Source organism: Paralichthys olivaceus, chromosome 4 (assembly GCF_024713975.1).
Source record: "Paralichthys olivaceus isolate ysfri-2021 chromosome 4, ASM2471397v2, whole genome shotgun sequence".
In the NCBI taxonomy this organism is placed as follows: domain Eukaryota; kingdom Metazoa; phylum Chordata; class Actinopteri; order Pleuronectiformes; family Paralichthyidae; genus Paralichthys; species Paralichthys olivaceus.
The window spans coordinates 27,727,026-27,744,767 of NC_091096.1; the positions used below are offsets into that span (position 1 = coordinate 27,727,026).

Here is a 17,742-nt window from a genome sequence, read left to right on the forward strand (position 1 = left end):
CCGGGTCGCTCCGTCTCGGACAGGCTCTCACCGTGTGTCCCTCCTCTCCACAACCGAAGCACTTCATCACCGATGAAGTGGCAAAAATCACGTAGTCGTAATCATCTACTTTAACGTGGAAGCAAAGGTTGAGCTCCTTGCTCCGGTTGTTAAGTATCATATACAGTTTTCTCCGGTGAGACACCACGTGTTTCAGTAATGGAGACTTACATCCAGACAACATCTTGCGGATCGGGGACGCCACCTTCCCGTGTCTGGACAGCTCTCTGCTGAGGAACTCATCGTTTATGAAGGGGGGGACGTTCGACAGGACTACCTTGGTGGCGGGTTGGGACAGAGGTAGCACCTTGTACGAAAACGCCGTTCACGGTGATTCCTGTCTCGACGACCGAGTTCACCTTCTACACTCGGTCTAGGAAAACAACCACGGCACTGTTCATTAGAGCGGCCGACACGACACCGCCGTGGCCGACCTTCTCCCCCACAGCGAGGCTGAGGTCCTCCACGCTGCAGGGGAAGGTGGCAGAGATCTTAACACCGTGTTTGCGGGTGAGATGTTAAAAACTCCCGCTAGACATGGCGCCTGCCACGTACCGGCAAGACGCAGGTGAGGGGAAACACACAAATACACCAAACACTAAACTGCAAACTACTGTGAGATAATGTGATTATTGAACTATGTGAGAAATATAACATTAAATAGTGAGAAAATAAGGCAAATGAAACGATTTAACGCTAGACACCACCACCAGCTCTCAGCTCCAAACACACTCACTCCGCCATGACAGAGAGAGAGAGAGAGACAGAGAGAGAGACAGATAGAGAGATAGATAAATAGATATACATAGTATAGTAGTATTTAGATTTAATCAAAATGGACCCTAAACTGGTCAGAGAAATTACAGACTTCCTGAAGCATAATGCCTTTCCGTTAGGTTTAACCTCTAAACAAAGATACATCATAAAGAGGAGTGAAAATGATACCTTTAAGGGTAAGTAAAAGGTGTTCCACACAATAAAGCAGTAATGTGGACTTACTAATATCATCATGGCCCTCAGATGGGCAGCTTCATTACACATGCCGTCGAAGGAGGCAGGGTGACTACCAGGCCAAAGTAGTTACCTCCCCAGACAAGGCAAATGGCATCTTTGTGGCCTTCCATGCAAGTGAGCATGGTGGCCACTGTGGAATGGAAAAAACTGTGGATGCCATTTCCTTGAGGTACTACTGGCCTGGGATGGAAAAGGACATACGAAAATGGGTGAGCTTGATCTAATATTGTTAGTAATCTCTGTACATGGTAGTTTAAGGTAAACACACTCTTTCATATTCAATTTGTTTATCTTCTCATTTACTGATTTCTGAAATTTGTTTAGGTATTGGAGTGTCCGCAGTGCCAGGCCAAACGGAATGTCCTCAAGATAAAGACGGCTTACGTCCCAATTGAGGTGACTGCACTGAAATAACTCCCTAACCCAGAATAAGATTTCATTTCCATATCATGCTTTGTTTTCCTCAGGTAACGGAGCCACTTGAGCTTGTGGGCATGGATCTGGTGGGAAAATTGGCACCAACCAGACAAGGGCACCAATATATCTGTGTGATGATTGATTATTTTACTAAATGGACTGAGGCCTATCCTCTAAAGACTAAGTGTGCTGCTGAGGTCACAGAGTGCATCTTTAACTTCTTTTATAAGTTTGGTGCTCCAAAAAGGCTTCTAACAGACCAAGGAAGAGAATTTGTTAATGAGGTAAGAACTCCTAATGCCATCTGAATCTTAAATTATATGGTGTCAATATGAATGTTTCCACCTTTCTTACAGCTCAACTACAATGTCTGTGAGAAGCTGGGGATAAAAAGAAGTCTATGCTCTCCCTACCATCCCCAGACCAACGGCTTAGTGGAAAAAATTAATGGGACTATTCAAAGGTATTGTAAATGTCTATTTCCGTCTTCATTAACACTGCAAAGTTAAGGTCACAGTGTTGGGTGTATGATCTTGCAGGACCTTGACTAAGTTGGTTCGGGCCTAACCTAATACTTGGGATGGGCACCTCCAAGCGACACTGTTTGCGCTAAGGACCAAGAAGCAGCTCACCACCAAATACTCCCCGTATTTCCTCATGTTTGGCCGTGAGGCCATGTACCCTACTGAAGTTCCAGAAGAGTATCTGGTATGTAGTAAAGTACACATGTAATGTGTGTATTGGGGTAATAATGGAAATTATGATTCTTAACTTCATGGTTGCTGTTACTCAACATTCTGAAGTGTTTCTTGACACAGGTGACCGATGAGGGTGTGGAGGCCCTCATTGGCCAGGAAACACAACCTCTGGGTACACAGAACCTCCCAGCACACTACACCATAGCTCAAGCCAACATGGGGAAGATGAGGGACAAGATCAAGAGAAAAAGAGAGGAGTTGGGACAAGATGACAGATTTGAAGTTGGAGACAAGGTGATGAGGGCAAATAAACGCCAGGAGCAAAAGAAGGGGGGGGGAATGGAGACCTCCATGCTTGGCCCCTTCACCATAATAAAATTGGAAGGGAAAAGTGCTGACCTGGTAACAGAGAAAAGCAAGATGATTCACAAGGTCAACATTGACCAACTCAATAGATATATTGAGCCCACCCCACGCATCCCCCACAAATGGGTTACTGACTCACCCTCATCTCCTACCGTCTCACCCTCACCTCCTGCCATCTCACCCTCATCACCAGCCATCTCACCCTCATCTCCAGCCGTCTCACCCTCACCTCATGCCATCTCTGTGTCATCTCCAGCCATGTCAGCAGTGTTTGTCCCTGCAAAACTTTGCAAAAAAGTCCATTTAGACACTTTAGAAGCAGGTAATAGCAAATAATGAGTACAATTATTTTGCTAATGTTTATTGCAAGTAATCTGTCAACTTTTTTCTGTATAGTAGTAGAGACAATCTGGGCCGAGCAAGCACCAGAGGTATTACGGAGCAAAATTGGCCCATACTTGCTTTTCACACACAACCTCCGGGAACACCTTTCTCCAGGGACACTTCTGGAAAGTGAGGTAAGCAAGAAAGGTTTCAGCATTTTATTTTGCATTCACATGTGGGTAAAAATTTGATTTCATTACAGATCATAAATGCCTACCTCACACTTTGCCTGAGGAAATTCAGTAGAGGAGGCAAAGGCCAGTGCTTTTTAATTGATTCTTTTCAGATGACTGACATTTGGAAAGGGAAAACCAAAGGGCTGAGGAAGGTAAGTTATAAATGTGATTACACTGAAAATTAGGGAGGATTGTCTTATTCCTTCACTCGTAAACCCATATGTTTGTTTTCTTTGTCCTATGTTTATTTATTCTGCATCTCAATATTAGAGCAGATTCCTCATGTGAAAAATGTTTTCTGTGTACTATATTGCATAAATGCAGGTGGATCCACTGGACTATGACATTATGGTTGGAGCTGTCTGTGAAAACCAGCACTGGACACTAACAGTAAGGGGCTGTGGCTATAATCACACTATACAGCTCCTGTTTGAATAATTCCTTATTTGCTTTTATAATTTGTCCAGGTGATGTATCCAAAGGAGAAGCGCTCTGTCTATGTGGATCCTTTTGGGGCACAGAAAGAGGCATTACAAAAATGCAGTGCAGTGACCAGGTAGAGGGGGGGCAATGGTCCCGCTGGTCCTGTGAGACGGTTACTCCCGCTCATCAAGAGGATGCCACATCATGTGGTGTTATTGTGTGTAAAGTAAGTGAACGTGCTTTGAATCAATCATTCCAAAAATAAATGGTTGGACCGTTTCTGCATCTGTGTTTTCCACTTGTTTCTTGTTTCAGTTAGCAGACATGATTTTAAATGGAGAAGAGTTCAATGTCATTTTTAATAAGCCAACTATCCTGTATGAAAGAATGCAGATAAGTCAGCGGCTGATCAACGCAACAGGTTGGTGTTTTATTTGTTTTTATTAGATATTGTAAAACAAGAGCTATTTATTTGAGAAAATAACATAACTATGTTTCATGAACAGATGATTTGTCTGGACTATGCCGAGTGTGTGGTGTGTATGACACAGATGTGCAATGGGTGAGGCAGACTTTAAGCACTTTCAGTTTATGCATGTCTTACTTATGGTACTGCAATACATGTTAATGTTTTTTCTCTACTTCCAGATTGCTTGCACACTATGTTACAGCTGGTATCACTTAAGCTGTGTTGGGCAACCAGGAGTGGATGGTGACTTTTACTGTCCTATGTGCATCTAATAAATTATTTATGTACTAAAACTCCCTCCTGGCTGGTCTACCCGCTAGTGCTATCCAACTACTGCAGCAGCTGGACTTGTCTTTAATTTACCTAAATTCACTCACACCACTCTGCTCTTCATATTACATTGAATTCATATGTAGCTGGCTACGTACCACATGCTATTCAGGTAGCTTGATTGATTTATTGAAATGTCAAAAAAATAAAAGTGCCTTAATCCTCTTATACCTTTTTTGTGTAGTTATTCAGAGACTGTGTATTCTGTGTAGTGTGTGGGTGAAGGCATAGCTTTTGATATTTTCACACAAATAAATACCTTCACATTCAGACCAGGTTAGACCTTTCAAATGACATTGGAATCGAGAAAAACCATCATGGGGTATATTAAGTTAAAGTTAAATGTAGTTGACATCTCACAAATTAAGGTAACTAACTATGCGGTTCAACAAACGCTAACACAATCCTGCTGGTGAAGATGCGTGCGCAGGTGTACATTTGTGTTGTGTCTGTTACAAGCCTCTCGCTACTTGTGTTTGTATTCTTGCTTCACACCAACCAAGGTATCAACGAGCACACGAAACGCACACTAATAGTAAAGACGCATAATAATGGTGGCTTTTCTGTATAGCAATTTTTCATGATGTCGTACTGTTTTAAACACACGGGCGCAGCAGGGTCCAAATGTGTGACGTATGAACGATAATGCTGAGTGTACAGTTAAGTTGTGACTGTCACAAGTTAACCTGGGCGTATTCACTTAAACAGTAACACATGGTGAGTGGTTCGCAGACTCCACAGTCATCAGAACAGTCATCAGAACGTAAAGGTGATAATGCTTCCTCAGCCAGATCAGTGGCATAGTGGGTAGCGTCACCACGTTTACGTGAGGCGTTTTTATGTGGAGCACAGCGTATCTACTTCCGTGGTGGGATTTTACTCACATTTATATTTAGCCCCAATAATAATAATAATTATTATTATTATAACTTGCCAGAGTTGTCATAGCTACACAGGGTACTTTATTTACTCCTTCGAGTGACACAGCCCCAACAAAGCACGTAGTCATCTGACAGAAGAGAAGAAATACACAACACGTTGTTCGACCATGAAGTCGTTTAGTTCGTTTTCCACATTTGCCTCGTCACACGTGTCACGTTCACAACACACTCGACTCAGTTCAGACAGATCATCTGTGGATCACACACAGATAAACAACACTGGCAATACAGAAACTACGAAAAACAAACACACCCGTGTTCTGATGAGCGTTTCGGTTGTTTTCATTCTCCGAGGACTGAACCTCATGGTCGAGAACATCGAGCACATCTTTTAAGATCACGTCTGCTGACTTTAACCAGCAGCGAGAGTCGGAGGACACATGAAGCTAAACACATCCAACACAAGCACGATCAACAACTTTACTCACACGTGAGCTTTCACCTTGTTGTTCATGTGAGGCATGTTTTCATGTGACAGGTGTTTGGTGTGTGCGCATTGTAAATGATCACCAGCGTCACACAAAGGCACTTTGCGTGGAGCTGGCCACGCGTGTGTATTCTTCATAACGCCATGTTTCTCCCATGAACGATGGTCATCAGTTTGTGAAGCCTGTTAAGTATGCAGCGTTAAATCTGTGTTCGGACTATCACCAGATGACATGGTGGCTGTGGCTGAGGGGGTAGAGCGGTCGTCCTCCAACCAGAGGAGATCCCCAGTCTTCCCATCTGCATGCCAAAGTGTCCTTGGGCAAGATACTGAACCCCAAACTGCCCCAAAGTGCTATCTATAGAAGCACTCTGTGTGTGAATGGGTGAATGGAAAACTGTAGTGTAAAGCACTTTGAGTGGTCTTCAAGACTAGAAAAGCTATATAAATACAAACCATTTACATATGAGATCGTCATCAGGCCAGAAGCTCAAACTGCTTCAACTCGTCGTTTTGAATCTTGTCCAAGATTTTTGGACTATCTTTATTTTTTTACCCATATGATTTATATTGTTGTTTAATGTGATGTTGACACGGACAGACATGTATAAACTCGGTTTTGTTTGATGTTTATTTCAACGAGAGCTTCAGTGTATCACCGCTTCACACACAGGCGCTCCGGGGAAAATGACGAATCTGCGACCGAGACGGCAACCGACCAACAACATCTGGAATAAAGACAACAAATCACCAGAAGCCATGATCCCCAGTTAACCTGGAACACCAGGAACACAAGTGGCAGACGGGACAAGATACTCGTCCCGTCTACCATACTCGACAAAATTCAACACCGCCCTCGGAACAGAATACTTCAGACTCATTCACGACAAACAGACGAAGGTCTGCGGGATGTGCATGCAGCCAGGACACATCCTCAGAGAGTGCCCTGAATTCCAGTGCCACAGATGCGGACTTCAGGGGCACTACGCGAGAGAATGCGAAAGCAAAATGGACATAACAAAAGGAAAAAACGGACTTAAGGTTGGGGAAGACGAAACCATGGAGCTCGAGGGAATGGGAGGAGACACGGAGGAGGAAGGGCGCGACAGAGAAGAGGGGAGTGAGGACTCAGATGACAGCGACGGGGAGCACGGAGCAGCAGAGGAGACAGAGATGACAGAAGCGATGATGACGTCAGCGGCGGAGACGGAGGTAGCTGCGGTGACGGAGTTAGCAGCGGTGACGAAAGCAGCAGCGGTGAAGGAGATAGCGGCTGCAGCGATGAAAGACGGAGTGAGCGGAGGAAGGAGAGCACAAACCCAAATGGAAGAAGATAAAGCGGAGAATAAGAAAACAAACGACTCAGACATGGACTTAATGACTAAAATCATGCAAAGGAAAAGACAGAATCCTCAGAGGCAACAGAGGCAAAATAAGAAAAGCAAAAAACAAAAATAAATGAACATAACACTACTAATGATAACAATCCTAACACTAAATGCAAGAGGGCTCAACAACAAATGGAAAAGACAACACATACGGACTGAGTGAATACGACATAATGTGTATTCAAGAGACACACTGCAATGAAAGATGTGTGAATGAAGTAAAGAAAGAATGGTCAGGAGAAGTATACACTAACAATGGTGATGGGAAAGCAAGGGGAGTAGCAATATTAATAAAAAGAAGGAGTGATAGAGAAAGTGAAGATGTGTGAGAATGATGGTGAAGGGAGGTTGATAGGGATCAAATTTAAATATATGAATGAAGAAATAAAACGTATAAATGTGCATGCAGCAAATACAGAGAAGGAGAGAAAGGTGATGTTTGAACAAATGGGAGAAATGTGTGAAAGCAACAGTATAATAGTGGGTGATTTCAATGTATGGTGTGGAAAATTAGATGTTTCCGGAAAAATGATATATAAAAATGACTCATCGAGAGGAGCATTAGAAAAGATAAAAAGTGAGAAAAGATTGTGTGATGTGTGGAGAGACAGAAACCCAGAGGCGAAAGTATTCTTCAGAAAACAAGTGGTGAAGGGAGAATTAAAACAAAGCAGAATAGACTTAGTATTACAGTTTTTCACAATTGTTAAAACATGTTTTATGAATCCTCCGGTCCTTTTCTCAGAATTCTAAACACACAACTCTTTTCTCAAACTACATTCACAAAACCTTCTTTTTGCAAAACCATACCATCTCCTCAAAATAGTTTTACATGTGCTCAAAACCGAGCAATGTTGTCAGATCTTGCACGAATCGGTCAAAATAGAAAAACTGCTGAGCTGTCATTAAACACTACACCAAAAAATTGAAAACACAGTGGTCAATGAGACAATCCTCAACTTGGCAGAGACTCAGTAGCAGAGAAAACGAGTGAGGCAGAAAAATAAAGTATTAAATCAAACTTTACTTAGATGTCCAAAGAAACAAGTCCATACAGGTAACAGGCAGAAAACGAATGATGGCAATCTGGCAGAGGGTGAGGGGAAACACAGGGTTTAAATAGGGGATGCTTAATGACAACAAGGTACAGGTGTGTGGGGGAAACCAACGGGAAGTAAAGCTAGACACAAGAACCCAGACACCAAAATAAAACAGGAAGTGAAATCAAAAACAGACACAGACTGAACAGATCGTTACAGTACCTCCCCCTCAAGGGACGGCTCCAGACGTCCATAAATGAATCTAAACAAGGACTCAACCTGAAACTGAGAGGGGTGGGAGGAGGGTGGGAATCTGGAACAGAGCACGGGGCTCGGGCGGTCGGCCCGGAGGCCGGTCAGAAACTGAGCCCGGGGGCTCGGGCGGGCGGCCCGGAGGCCGGTCAGAAACAGAGCCCAGGGGCTCGGGCGGGCGGCCCGGAGGCCGGTCAGAAACAGGAACTGAGGCGAAGCTTGGCGAGACCCGCAACCGTGGAACAGGAACAGGAACTGAAGCGGAGCCAGGCGAGACCCGCAACCGTGGAACAGGAACTGAAGCGGAGCCAGGCGAGACCCGCATCCGTGGGACAGGAACAGGAACTGAAGCGGAGCCAGGCGAGACCCGCAACCGTGGAACAGGAACAGGAACTGAAGCGGAGCCAGGCGAGACCCGCAACCGTGGAACAGGAACTGAAGCGGAGCCAGGCGAGACCCGCAACCGTGGAACAGGAACTGAAGCGGAGCCAGGCGAGACCCGCATCCGTGGGACAGGAACAGGAACTGAAGCGCCGCTCGCCGTAACCCTCAGCCGAGGGACAGGAACTGGCGAGACGACTGCTTGAACCCCCGACCGTGGGGCAGGAACCGGAACTGGAGAGCCGCTCGCCGTAACCCTCAGCCGAGGGACAGGAACTGGCGAGACGACTGCTTGAACCCCCGACCGTGGGGCAGGAACAGGAACTGGAGAGCCGCTCGCCGTAACCCTCAGCCGAGGGACAGGAACTGGCGAGACGACTGCTTGAACCACCGACCGTGGGGCAGGAACAGGAACGGCTACCTCCGAAACTGGAACGTGAGTAGCATCTGCGGGAATCCCCGACGCCGGAACATGAGTGACGTCAGCCAGGACCCCCGACGCTGGAACGTGGGTAGCATCGGCCGGGATCCCCGACGCCGGAACATGAGTGACGTCAGCCGGAACCCCCGACGCTGGAACGTGGGTAGCATCTGCCGGGATCCCCGACGCCGGAACGTGAGTGACGTCAGCCGGGACCCCCGACGCTGGAACGTAGGTAGCATCGGCCGGGATCCCCGACGCCGGAACGTGAGTGACGTCAGCCGGGACCCCCGACGCTGGAACGTGGGTAGCATGATCGGCTACTCGACTGCCTCGCTGTCTCAGGTCCAACAGTCCTCGAGCCGCCTCTCTGCCTGGTGTGCGGTGATCAAAAACCTTCCGGAGGGCCTCCGCGAAGCTCCTCGCTGAGACACAGGTAACAGGCCTCTTGTCCCACTCTGCGGTAGCCCACTCACGGGCTCTTCCTGACAGGTGAGTAATCATGAAAGCCACACGAGAGGTCTCGGAGGGGAAAGAGTGAGGCTGCAGTTCAAAAGTCATTGAGCAGAGAGACAGGAAGGATCGGCAAGTTGAGGGGTCACCATCATACCTCTCGATACTGGGGAGACGGGGATCCGGGTGAAAAACAGGTTGAGCCTCCCTGGGCTGGGGAGCAGGTGGAGCCGAACCAGTGGTTGTCAGGCTAGCGAACATCTGTTGCATCTTGGTAGATAGGTCTCCAAACTGGTCTGACAGGGAAGTTTGAAGAGCGTCTTGCCTGGTTTGCAATTGCTGCACGCCACCCATCAATGAGGACAGCTGTTGCTCATGACTGTGAAGCAAACTCCCTTGGGCACGGAGGGCCGAGCGAAGAACGTCTTTCTCTGCTGAGTCTGTCATGGCCAGATTGCACTGAGACAATCCTCAACTTGGCAGAGACTCAGTAGCAGAGAAAACGAGTGAGGCAGAAAAATAAAGTATTAAATCAAACTTTACTTAGATGTCCAAAGAAACAAGTCCATACAGGTAACAGGCAGAAAACGAATGATGGCAATCTGGCAGAGGGTGAGGGGAAACACAGGGTTTAAATAGGGGATGCTTAATGACAACAAGGTACAGGTGTGTGGGGGAAACCAACAGGAAGTAAAGCTAGACACAAGAACCCAGACACCAAAATAAAACAGGAAGTGAAATCAAAAACAGACACAGACTGAACAGATAGTTACAGTGAAGGCATGTTGCTCATGGAGAAATGTTTATTGGTCACAATAAGTACTTTACACAGTTGATCATTGAGCTTCATTGAGGGTCATCCTGCCTTTGGGCTGGGTCAGACCACAGCACTTCATCCACATCACACACTATATTTGCCCTTGCCAGGCAAGGGGGGAAAGAACCCTAGTGTGCTGTACCCAGCCCTGACACATCTCACCAATGTCATCACAGGCTAGTTCCATGGACTCATGAAGATTACTTTGAGCGTGGTGTAGGGCTGTCACTCGTACACCTTCCATCTCCAAGTGGAGGAAACCTCCTCTATTGCATTGAGGAAGGGAGAGTACGGTGGTAAGTATAGGTTACTGTACTGATATTCTGATTCATATTGAACCATTCTCTGACTTGGACAGCGCGGTGAAAACTAACATTGTCCCAAATTATAACATAAATAGGCCGCTCCATCGTCTCATGTTCCTGCTGTTCATTGCAGACAACACATCTCTAAGACCACCAAGAAAGATGAGAAGGTGCTGGGTGTTACAGTATATGGCCCCACAGTGGCATGATGGTGAAGAACACCCTGGTTGCTTATAGCAGCGCACAGTGTTATATTACCGTACCACCATCAGAAATTGCCACTCCTCGTCTTTCTCTCCCTCCTCTTCCTCTGCCTCCTTCTTGTCTTCCGCCTCTACCTCCTCTTAAAGGCACTTGTCCTCTGTGTCTCTGATCTATTGTTGTCATGAGCTTGCAGGACCAACCTGCTTGAATTCTGAACTGGCTTATATTGGTTGTCATGTTGTCATGACATGAAGAGAAACAAGTGTGACCAATTTTGAATCCTTGTGTTCAATGGATGACACGTGTTTCATTTGTGTTGATATTTTGACACTGGTTTTTACCATTATTCATCACAAGTGCATAACAGTGATTTATTGCATGAGAATGTGTTTAGAGTTTTGCAAAAGGAAGGACTGAGATCTACAAATAGTGTTTTACTAGGTGAAGATTATGGTACTGTCAAAATGATGCTCATTTCAGTGAATGAGTTCAGACAACTGAGCAATTGATTCACACAACAGGAATTAGTGTTTTAGCAATTCAGAAAAACTGTAATGTCAACATGTAAACAACCTTTCAACCCATATCCATATAACTCATGTAAAAATCCTTACAACCTGCAGGTGTACTACTTCCTTTACCGTTGAAGCCACCTCCCTCAGCAACCTTGTTACCGAAGCAGTTTAAGAGAGAGGAAAACCAGACTGGACAGGAAGAGACACTGCAGGGAGGAAGCACACAAGTGAATTTAATAATAATTAAATTTGTTACCACCTGATCAAAAGGTGGTTGTGAATCAACAATTGATGCCACTGCAGCAACAGAGGAAATTAACAACTCAGGAACTAGCACAGCAGAGCGAGCAAAATAGGGTTTCAACGGGTTGATGACATAACTGCACTGACTTCCTCTGGTCAGGGGTTGAGATCAAATAATTCAAATCTGACACTTTACGGGTCACAGTATAAGGGCCAGAGAACTTGGCCTGGAAAGGGGATCCAACCAAAGGCAAAAGGGCCAGAACTTGACCGGGACAGTATTCACGGCGTTCTCCCTGTCGATCATAGAGACTTTTCATTCATTGGGACTGAAACCCAGGCTCTCTTGGGACACCTCCCTGGCAGCTAACATCAGCCAGGGTAATCCCTCCTTCCAGTCACGGTCTAACTCTTCAAGGTTTGATGGAACCTCTCGAGAGCTTTCTGGTTTTAACACCTCTGCAAACAACTTCGATGAGAAATTAGACCCCTCTTCAGACTGGACAACCTTTGGGATTCCAAAAATAGACATGAACTGTGTCAGTGCTTTCACAACCAACCTGGTCGTGATGTTCCTAAGGGGATAGGCAGCAGGATAACATGTAGCGTGACACATGACTGTAAGCAAAAAGTTACTACCAGCTTTGGAACGTGGCAAAGGACCAACATAATCAACAATCAGATGCTCAAAAGGGTGTTCAGCAACTGGAATGGGATGCAGAGGGGCAGGTTTAATCGCCTGATTTGGTTTTCCAGTCAACTTATATGTGTGGCAAGTTTTAATAAAGGCCAAAATGTCGCTTTTCAAACGTGGCCAGTAAAAATGCCGCATAACTCATAGGTCATAGGTTTTCCTCACACCCAAATGACCTGCAACACCATCATGAGCAGTCTGAAGAACAGTTAGACGTAATGAAGAGAGCAGGACGAGTTGCACAATCTCATCCCCCAAAAAACAGTCCCCCTGGGGAACCCATTTTCCCACCAACAGGCCATATTTGAAAAAGTAGCCACGGGCTGAACTCTCCACCTCACCATCTGGTAGAACTTGGCTGTACAGTGGCTAAAGTGAGGGATCCTCTTTTTGCTCTTTTACAAAATCACTGCAAGATACAGGCAAAGGAAAAGCAGATACAAGGAACACAGACTCTCTTTTCTTATCTGAATTGTCAAAATCTGAACTAAAATCAGCATGGCTCATGGCACGTGTCACTGCACAAGTGGGTAGTACTACAAGAGGGTATTTGGGAGACTCAAAATCTTCTACTCGAGATATTGGTGTGTCCACCATTGCAGGGGCAACAGGCCACACACGATCGCCAGCCAGGTCATTCCCTAGGATGACCTGTACTCCCCATTAGCAAAGAAGGGTGCACTCCCATGGTCACGTCATCTCGCACCAGATCTGAAAATAAGGTCAGTTTATGCTGAGGAGCTGAAAAAACAGTCAAACCCATTCCCCGAACATCAACACTGAAACTGGTGTCTGTCTCCGAAGAGAAAGGCAACACAGAGTCCTCCATAAATGAGTCCAGTTCCCCTGAATGTCTCAGTATTTTTACAGGTACCTTCCTATCGCTCCCGACCAGTGAAACATAACCATCTGACAAAAATGCCACGTAACCAGGATCAATCTCATCATTAGCTGTAGATTGTGCCTGTTCTTGCTCCACCACAGGAAACTTAATCACCAACTCTGAAGAGGAGGGTTTTGTGTGTGCTTACCTTCTGTTCATTTAAATAAGTTACAACCCAATCAGGCAGAGTATTTTTAAACTGCTTAAGCTAAAACAGTTCCTGCAATTCCTCCAAGGTCTCTACCATGAAGCAACACACCAGTGGCTAAAATGAGTGGCTAAATCACGAGCAAATTCAGTGTGCGACTTTTTCTCTTTCCTGAGTGTCCTGAACTGTGATGATAAGCTTCGGGTACCAACTCATATGCCTAAAGCACAGCCGCTTTAACCAACTGATAGCTACCACTATCCCTAGCACTCAAGATAGAAAAAGCCTCCTGAGCCTTGCCGGTGAGCACACATTGAAGCAGTAGTCTCCGCTCAGCATCAGACAAATTACACGCTTCCACTAAACGCTCAAACAACACAAAGAAAATGTCAGGGTCCCATTCATTAAACTTTGGATTTAACCGTAAACTGACAGCAACATCAAATGACAGAGTGGGAGGAATACGTGCAATTGACTCTTCAACCTTTGGTTCAGCCTGAAGCTTGCCTTCACTTATAAGGTCCAAACTATAACGCTCCAGCTGTAGCTTTTGTGTCACTAGCTCATGTCTTAACCTTTCTACCTCAAAAACATTCCTTTGTTCCTGTTGGAGTTGTAGCAGGAGGAGCTCTTTCTGTTGCTCAAATGTCAAGCCAGCCCCAAGCACAGTCAAAACTGGAGCCAACACTTTACCTGGCCTACTGACCTTAGCAGAAGCTACATCAAACAAACTAGCTACTTCTCCTGGAGAACTTGCACCCCCCATCGAAGAAGATATTCAGCTCCACCAATTGGGCCTTTACGTGGCCACCAACTCATTTTTATTTAGCTTCTGTGGTGTCTGAAATGCTATGTGTAGTCCTCCCCATAAAAGAAACGTATATGTGGGTTTGAGGTTCACCGGTCCTGAGGAATTTGGAGTAAGCCTGAATAAATAGTAGGGTGTTAGGACACACTTCAAAAGGGAACACTAAAATTTGAGATAGTATCTCTCTTCCCGTTACTGGATAACCGGGAAGAGCTGGATAAGTAACTAGATGTGTTTTAATTAGGTTTACGCAAACCCTTCTATATAAACGAGGAGATGAAGTTGCTTCGAGAGAAGATTCACATTGGCCCCGAATCTCTCTCCAGGCAGATTGCTTTGCTTGTACTGATGCTGAACTTTTTGTAATAAACCTTTATATACAATCAAGACGGTGTCATCGGAGATTCCTTCATCATCTTCACATCATCGCAACCCCAATATACGACACTTCTTAGAAACCTCAACACTGTAATAGTCACCCACTTTTAAGAGCTGATCTCTCTTATGAGAATTGAGCAAATCCTTACATGAAGACTGAACAAAATCTTCAATCGAAGCCATTGTTACAGTTTCACCACCTAGGGGTGCTTTTTCCAGCACTGATACTCTATACAACACACCACAGACAGGCCACAACTACAAACAGAGAAAGTTTTCCATCACCACGCAACAGGGTTAACGGCTGCTAAAAATATGGAACCCCCTCCCTCTGGCTAACTGCCTAACCAGAACTAGCTGACTCACTAAACCCTAGAAAGGGTTCCAAATTACTTACCAGCCCTCAAACCTTTACTGGGAGTTCAGGAAAACAAGTTTTAACATTACAGGCCAAAATCTATGGAGCAACATGCTTACTGGAACACAAATAGTCAAGCAACAAATTCCCTAGGACTACCAGAGCAACCCAAAATCTGTGTGAACACTCACTTCAACAAAACTTTACATTTACCGGATTCCCAGCACCAAAGTGATCCCGGACGAGCACCCATTTGTTACCGCCTGACTCAAGGCCGGCAACAAAAAGGGAGGCCACGCCTAACAGCGACCTCCCAGCAACTGTAAGAGAGCAGAATGAGACAGGCAGGCGTACTGGAAAGGGTCGTCACAATATGACACAGAAATACAGAAATAAATACATGTGAAAATAAAGGAAAAAACTGTTTATGTAACCCTGACATAATTAATGAAGGAAATGATTGAAAATTCCAATGATTGCAATTGCAATATTAGGACAAATGACACTTTCAGTTTATTTTCCCTGCACAATAAAACAGTTGAAGGAACCCCAGAGTGTCAATGGTCACAAAGCAACAAAACTGTGGATTAGGGTGATGATTCTCTTTGCCGCCAGCAGATGGTGCAGTTGCTGCTGCTTCAGAGGAGACACATCAAGAGCAGGAAAGACTGTTCATCAAAGAAAAAAAGCATATGGAACCCTCACATCATCACTGAAGGAAGAGAGTGAGCATTCAAAAGATAATATGTAGTCAAAACACTACTTTATCCGTATCATTTTAACATGTCTGAGTGACACGCAGATATGATCCGACACTATGGATTAATAACTCAACACATGATCGTAAGTTTGTTACGAAATCATCCAATAAAAGATGAACTATGAACTAGTTGTTTTTAAGTGTGAACTGACTCAACACTGCAAACAGCAGCTACTGAAGGCAGAAGTAGTAGAACTGGATCATCACACTCCTGTGACCAATCCTGCATGAGACTGAGGTCAGGACCGCCCTTACTCATTTGCATATGACACAGAAATACAGAAATAAATAAATGTGGAAATAAATAAATGTAGAAATAAAATTAAGACATTTATTTATTTATTTCCACATTTATTTTTTTATTTTTTTATTTATACTTAAGTAATTTCTCGTCCTTCATACAGATGTGCCAGGTTGCTCTGCCTGCACAGTTTAAACTTTTCCAACTCAGATGGAAAGAGAGGTTTCTGACCATTCCTGTAATGTTTGACAGATACTGACACCTGCTTGTTGGTGTGAGTGGCCAACTGTGCCAGGTAAGATAGGAGCAGGGTTTGTATTTCTTTCTCAAGCCTGATGTAGCTATGTCTGTTCCATTTAATGTGAACAATCAACTGCAAGACAATAAAGAGAAGGTCTGAACCCATGCAACTTTATCCATGAACACTTTTTGTTTGTAATGTGGTTGACCAACACAATGAGCAGACAAGTTCTGATCAAGCAGCATCTGATCCTAAAGCCAGATTCATGCTTCTGCTTCAATGCTACACCACAGCCTACACATACATGTGTACCCTACTGTAATTCTATTTTCAACACTAAGTAAACAAGCACTACCTGGTCTACAAGCAGCCCAACCTGTAGGTGCTCTGGGTTTTATGGAGGACGAGAAATGACTTAAGTATAAAGAAAGAAAGAAATGTTTAAATAAATAAATAAATGTGGAAATAAATATATAAATGTCTTCATTTTTTCCCCACATGTATTTATTTCTGTATTTCTGTGTCATATGCAACTGAGTAAGGGTGGTCCTAACCTCAGTCTTGAGCAGGATTGGTGACAGGAGTGTGATGATTCAGTTCTACTACTTCTGTCTGTCAGTGCCGACTGTTGTGCAGTAGCTGCCTTTTGCAGTGTTGTGTCAGTTCACACTTAAAAACAACAAGTTCATAGTTCATCTTTTATTGGGTCTCCCATCCAAGTACTAACCAGGCACGACCCTGCTTGGCTTCCTAGATCTGACGAGATCGGGCGTGTTTTTTTAAATTTTTTATCTCTTACTGTCAAAAAATACATATTTACAATATGGAGAGGAACTCTACTTTCATATTCAATAAGAGCTCCTAAACAAAGCCATAACTAACTTTTACAGGGTATATGAAAAATAAACAGAAGATAGAGGAGCAAAATTAAAAGAAAAAAACTAACCGGTCATCATTGTCCACTCTGTACAAGAGGTTTTCTTTGTTAACAGATGTCAGGAATGAGTCCTTTTGGTAATTGAATAGCATTGTCCAGTGTGCTTTGAGTTTGTTTTTAAATAGGTGTGTTTTTAAGTCCCTTTTCTCCCTTAGGGAGGCCAAACAACCAAGTCCAGTCCCAATGTGGTTCGTCTACTCCCGTCGGATGGCATTTTTCATTCAGCAGTTTATATATGTTTTTCTAAAAGTTCTGAGCGCGGTACAGTTCAAAAACATATGTTCTAGATTTTACTCTTCTATTCCACATACAGTACATACTCTTGAAAATGTATCTTTGTGTACTTCGTGTAGGACAATGCTCGTGAAAATTCTCCTGTGCCTTATTTTGAAATCTGTGTTGAAGTTAACTGGGGGAATGAATTTAAGATCTAGGTTTATCCATATGGTGTGTAGATTTTGTGCCGGAAAGGTTTTGGTCCATGCTTGTTCACCTGGCGGTTTTTGGATATGTTTAGCTATTAGTATGTTGTATAAAGTTTTGGTTTTGATTTGTTGTATTGGTTTTGATTTACCATCTAGACACAGGAGA

At 44.4% G+C, this 17,742-nt stretch overlaps 2 protein-coding genes across 6 annotated transcripts; one reads left to right on the forward strand and one right to left on the reverse strand.

Moving 5' to 3' along the window:
• Positions 1 to 1,193: 1,193 nt before the first annotated feature.
• On the forward strand, positions 1,194 to 4,449 carry LOC109623510 (uncharacterized). Of its 4 annotated transcripts, XM_069522857.1 has the most exons (11): positions 1,197 to 1,754; positions 1,827 to 1,933; positions 2,010 to 2,178; positions 2,289 to 2,856; positions 2,931 to 3,052; positions 3,121 to 3,246; positions 3,419 to 3,484; positions 3,562 to 3,743; positions 3,833 to 3,938; positions 4,024 to 4,079; positions 4,166 to 4,449. In XM_069522857.1, exons 3-8 carry the CDS (start codon positions 2,128 to 2,130, stop codon positions 3,652 to 3,654), a joined length of 1,026 nt encoding a protein of 341 aa, XP_069378958.1. In that variant the 5' UTR covers positions 1,197 to 1,754; positions 1,827 to 1,933; positions 2,010 to 2,127; the 3' UTR covers positions 3,655 to 3,743; positions 3,833 to 3,938; positions 4,024 to 4,079; positions 4,166 to 4,449. The 4 variants fall into 4 exon arrangements, with proteins under 4 accessions (XP_069378960.1, XP_069378958.1, XP_069378957.1 ...); XM_069522856.1 differs by having other exon boundaries at positions 4,024 to 4,449; XM_069522858.1 differs by having other exon boundaries at positions 2,934 to 3,052; positions 4,024 to 4,449.
• A 2,161-nt stretch (positions 4,450 to 6,610) lies between these two features.
• Positions 6,611 to 17,301, reverse strand: LOC138407362 (calphotin-like). 2 transcript variants are annotated; one of them, XM_069522860.1, is made up of 2 exons: positions 17,161 to 17,301; positions 6,611 to 16,883 (listed from the first exon to the last, which is right to left on the reverse strand). In XM_069522860.1, the coding sequence occupies exon 2, from the start codon at positions 10,064 to 10,066 to the stop codon at positions 8,387 to 8,389; it is 1,680 nt and encodes a 559-aa protein (XP_069378961.1). In that variant the 5' UTR covers positions 10,067 to 16,883; positions 17,161 to 17,301; the 3' UTR covers positions 6,611 to 8,386. The 2 variants fall into 2 exon arrangements, with proteins under 2 accessions (XP_069378961.1, XP_069378962.1); XM_069522861.1 differs by having other exon boundaries at positions 6,611 to 15,640; positions 17,161 to 17,295.
• Between the last annotated feature and the right edge of the window lie 441 nt (positions 17,302 to 17,742).

Bases quoted from the DNA above. Each gene is read 5' to 3' on its own strand.
- LOC138407362 (XM_069522860.1), bottom strand. From the start codon at position 10,066: ATGACAGACTCAGCAGAGAAAGACGTTCTTCGCTCGGCCCTCCGTGCC.
- LOC109623510 (XM_069522856.1), top strand. From the start codon at position 2,128: ATGTTTGGCCGTGAGGCCATGTACCCTACTGAAGTTCCAGAAGAGTAT. The intron at 3,053-3,120 runs GTAAGCAAGAAA...ATTTCATTACAG, and splicing joins GGACACTTCTGGAAAGTGAG to ATCATAAATGCCTACCTCAC. The intron at 3,485-3,561 runs GTAAGGGGCTGT...TAATTTGTCCAG, and splicing joins ACCAGCACTGGACACTAACA to GTGATGTATCCAAAGGAGAA.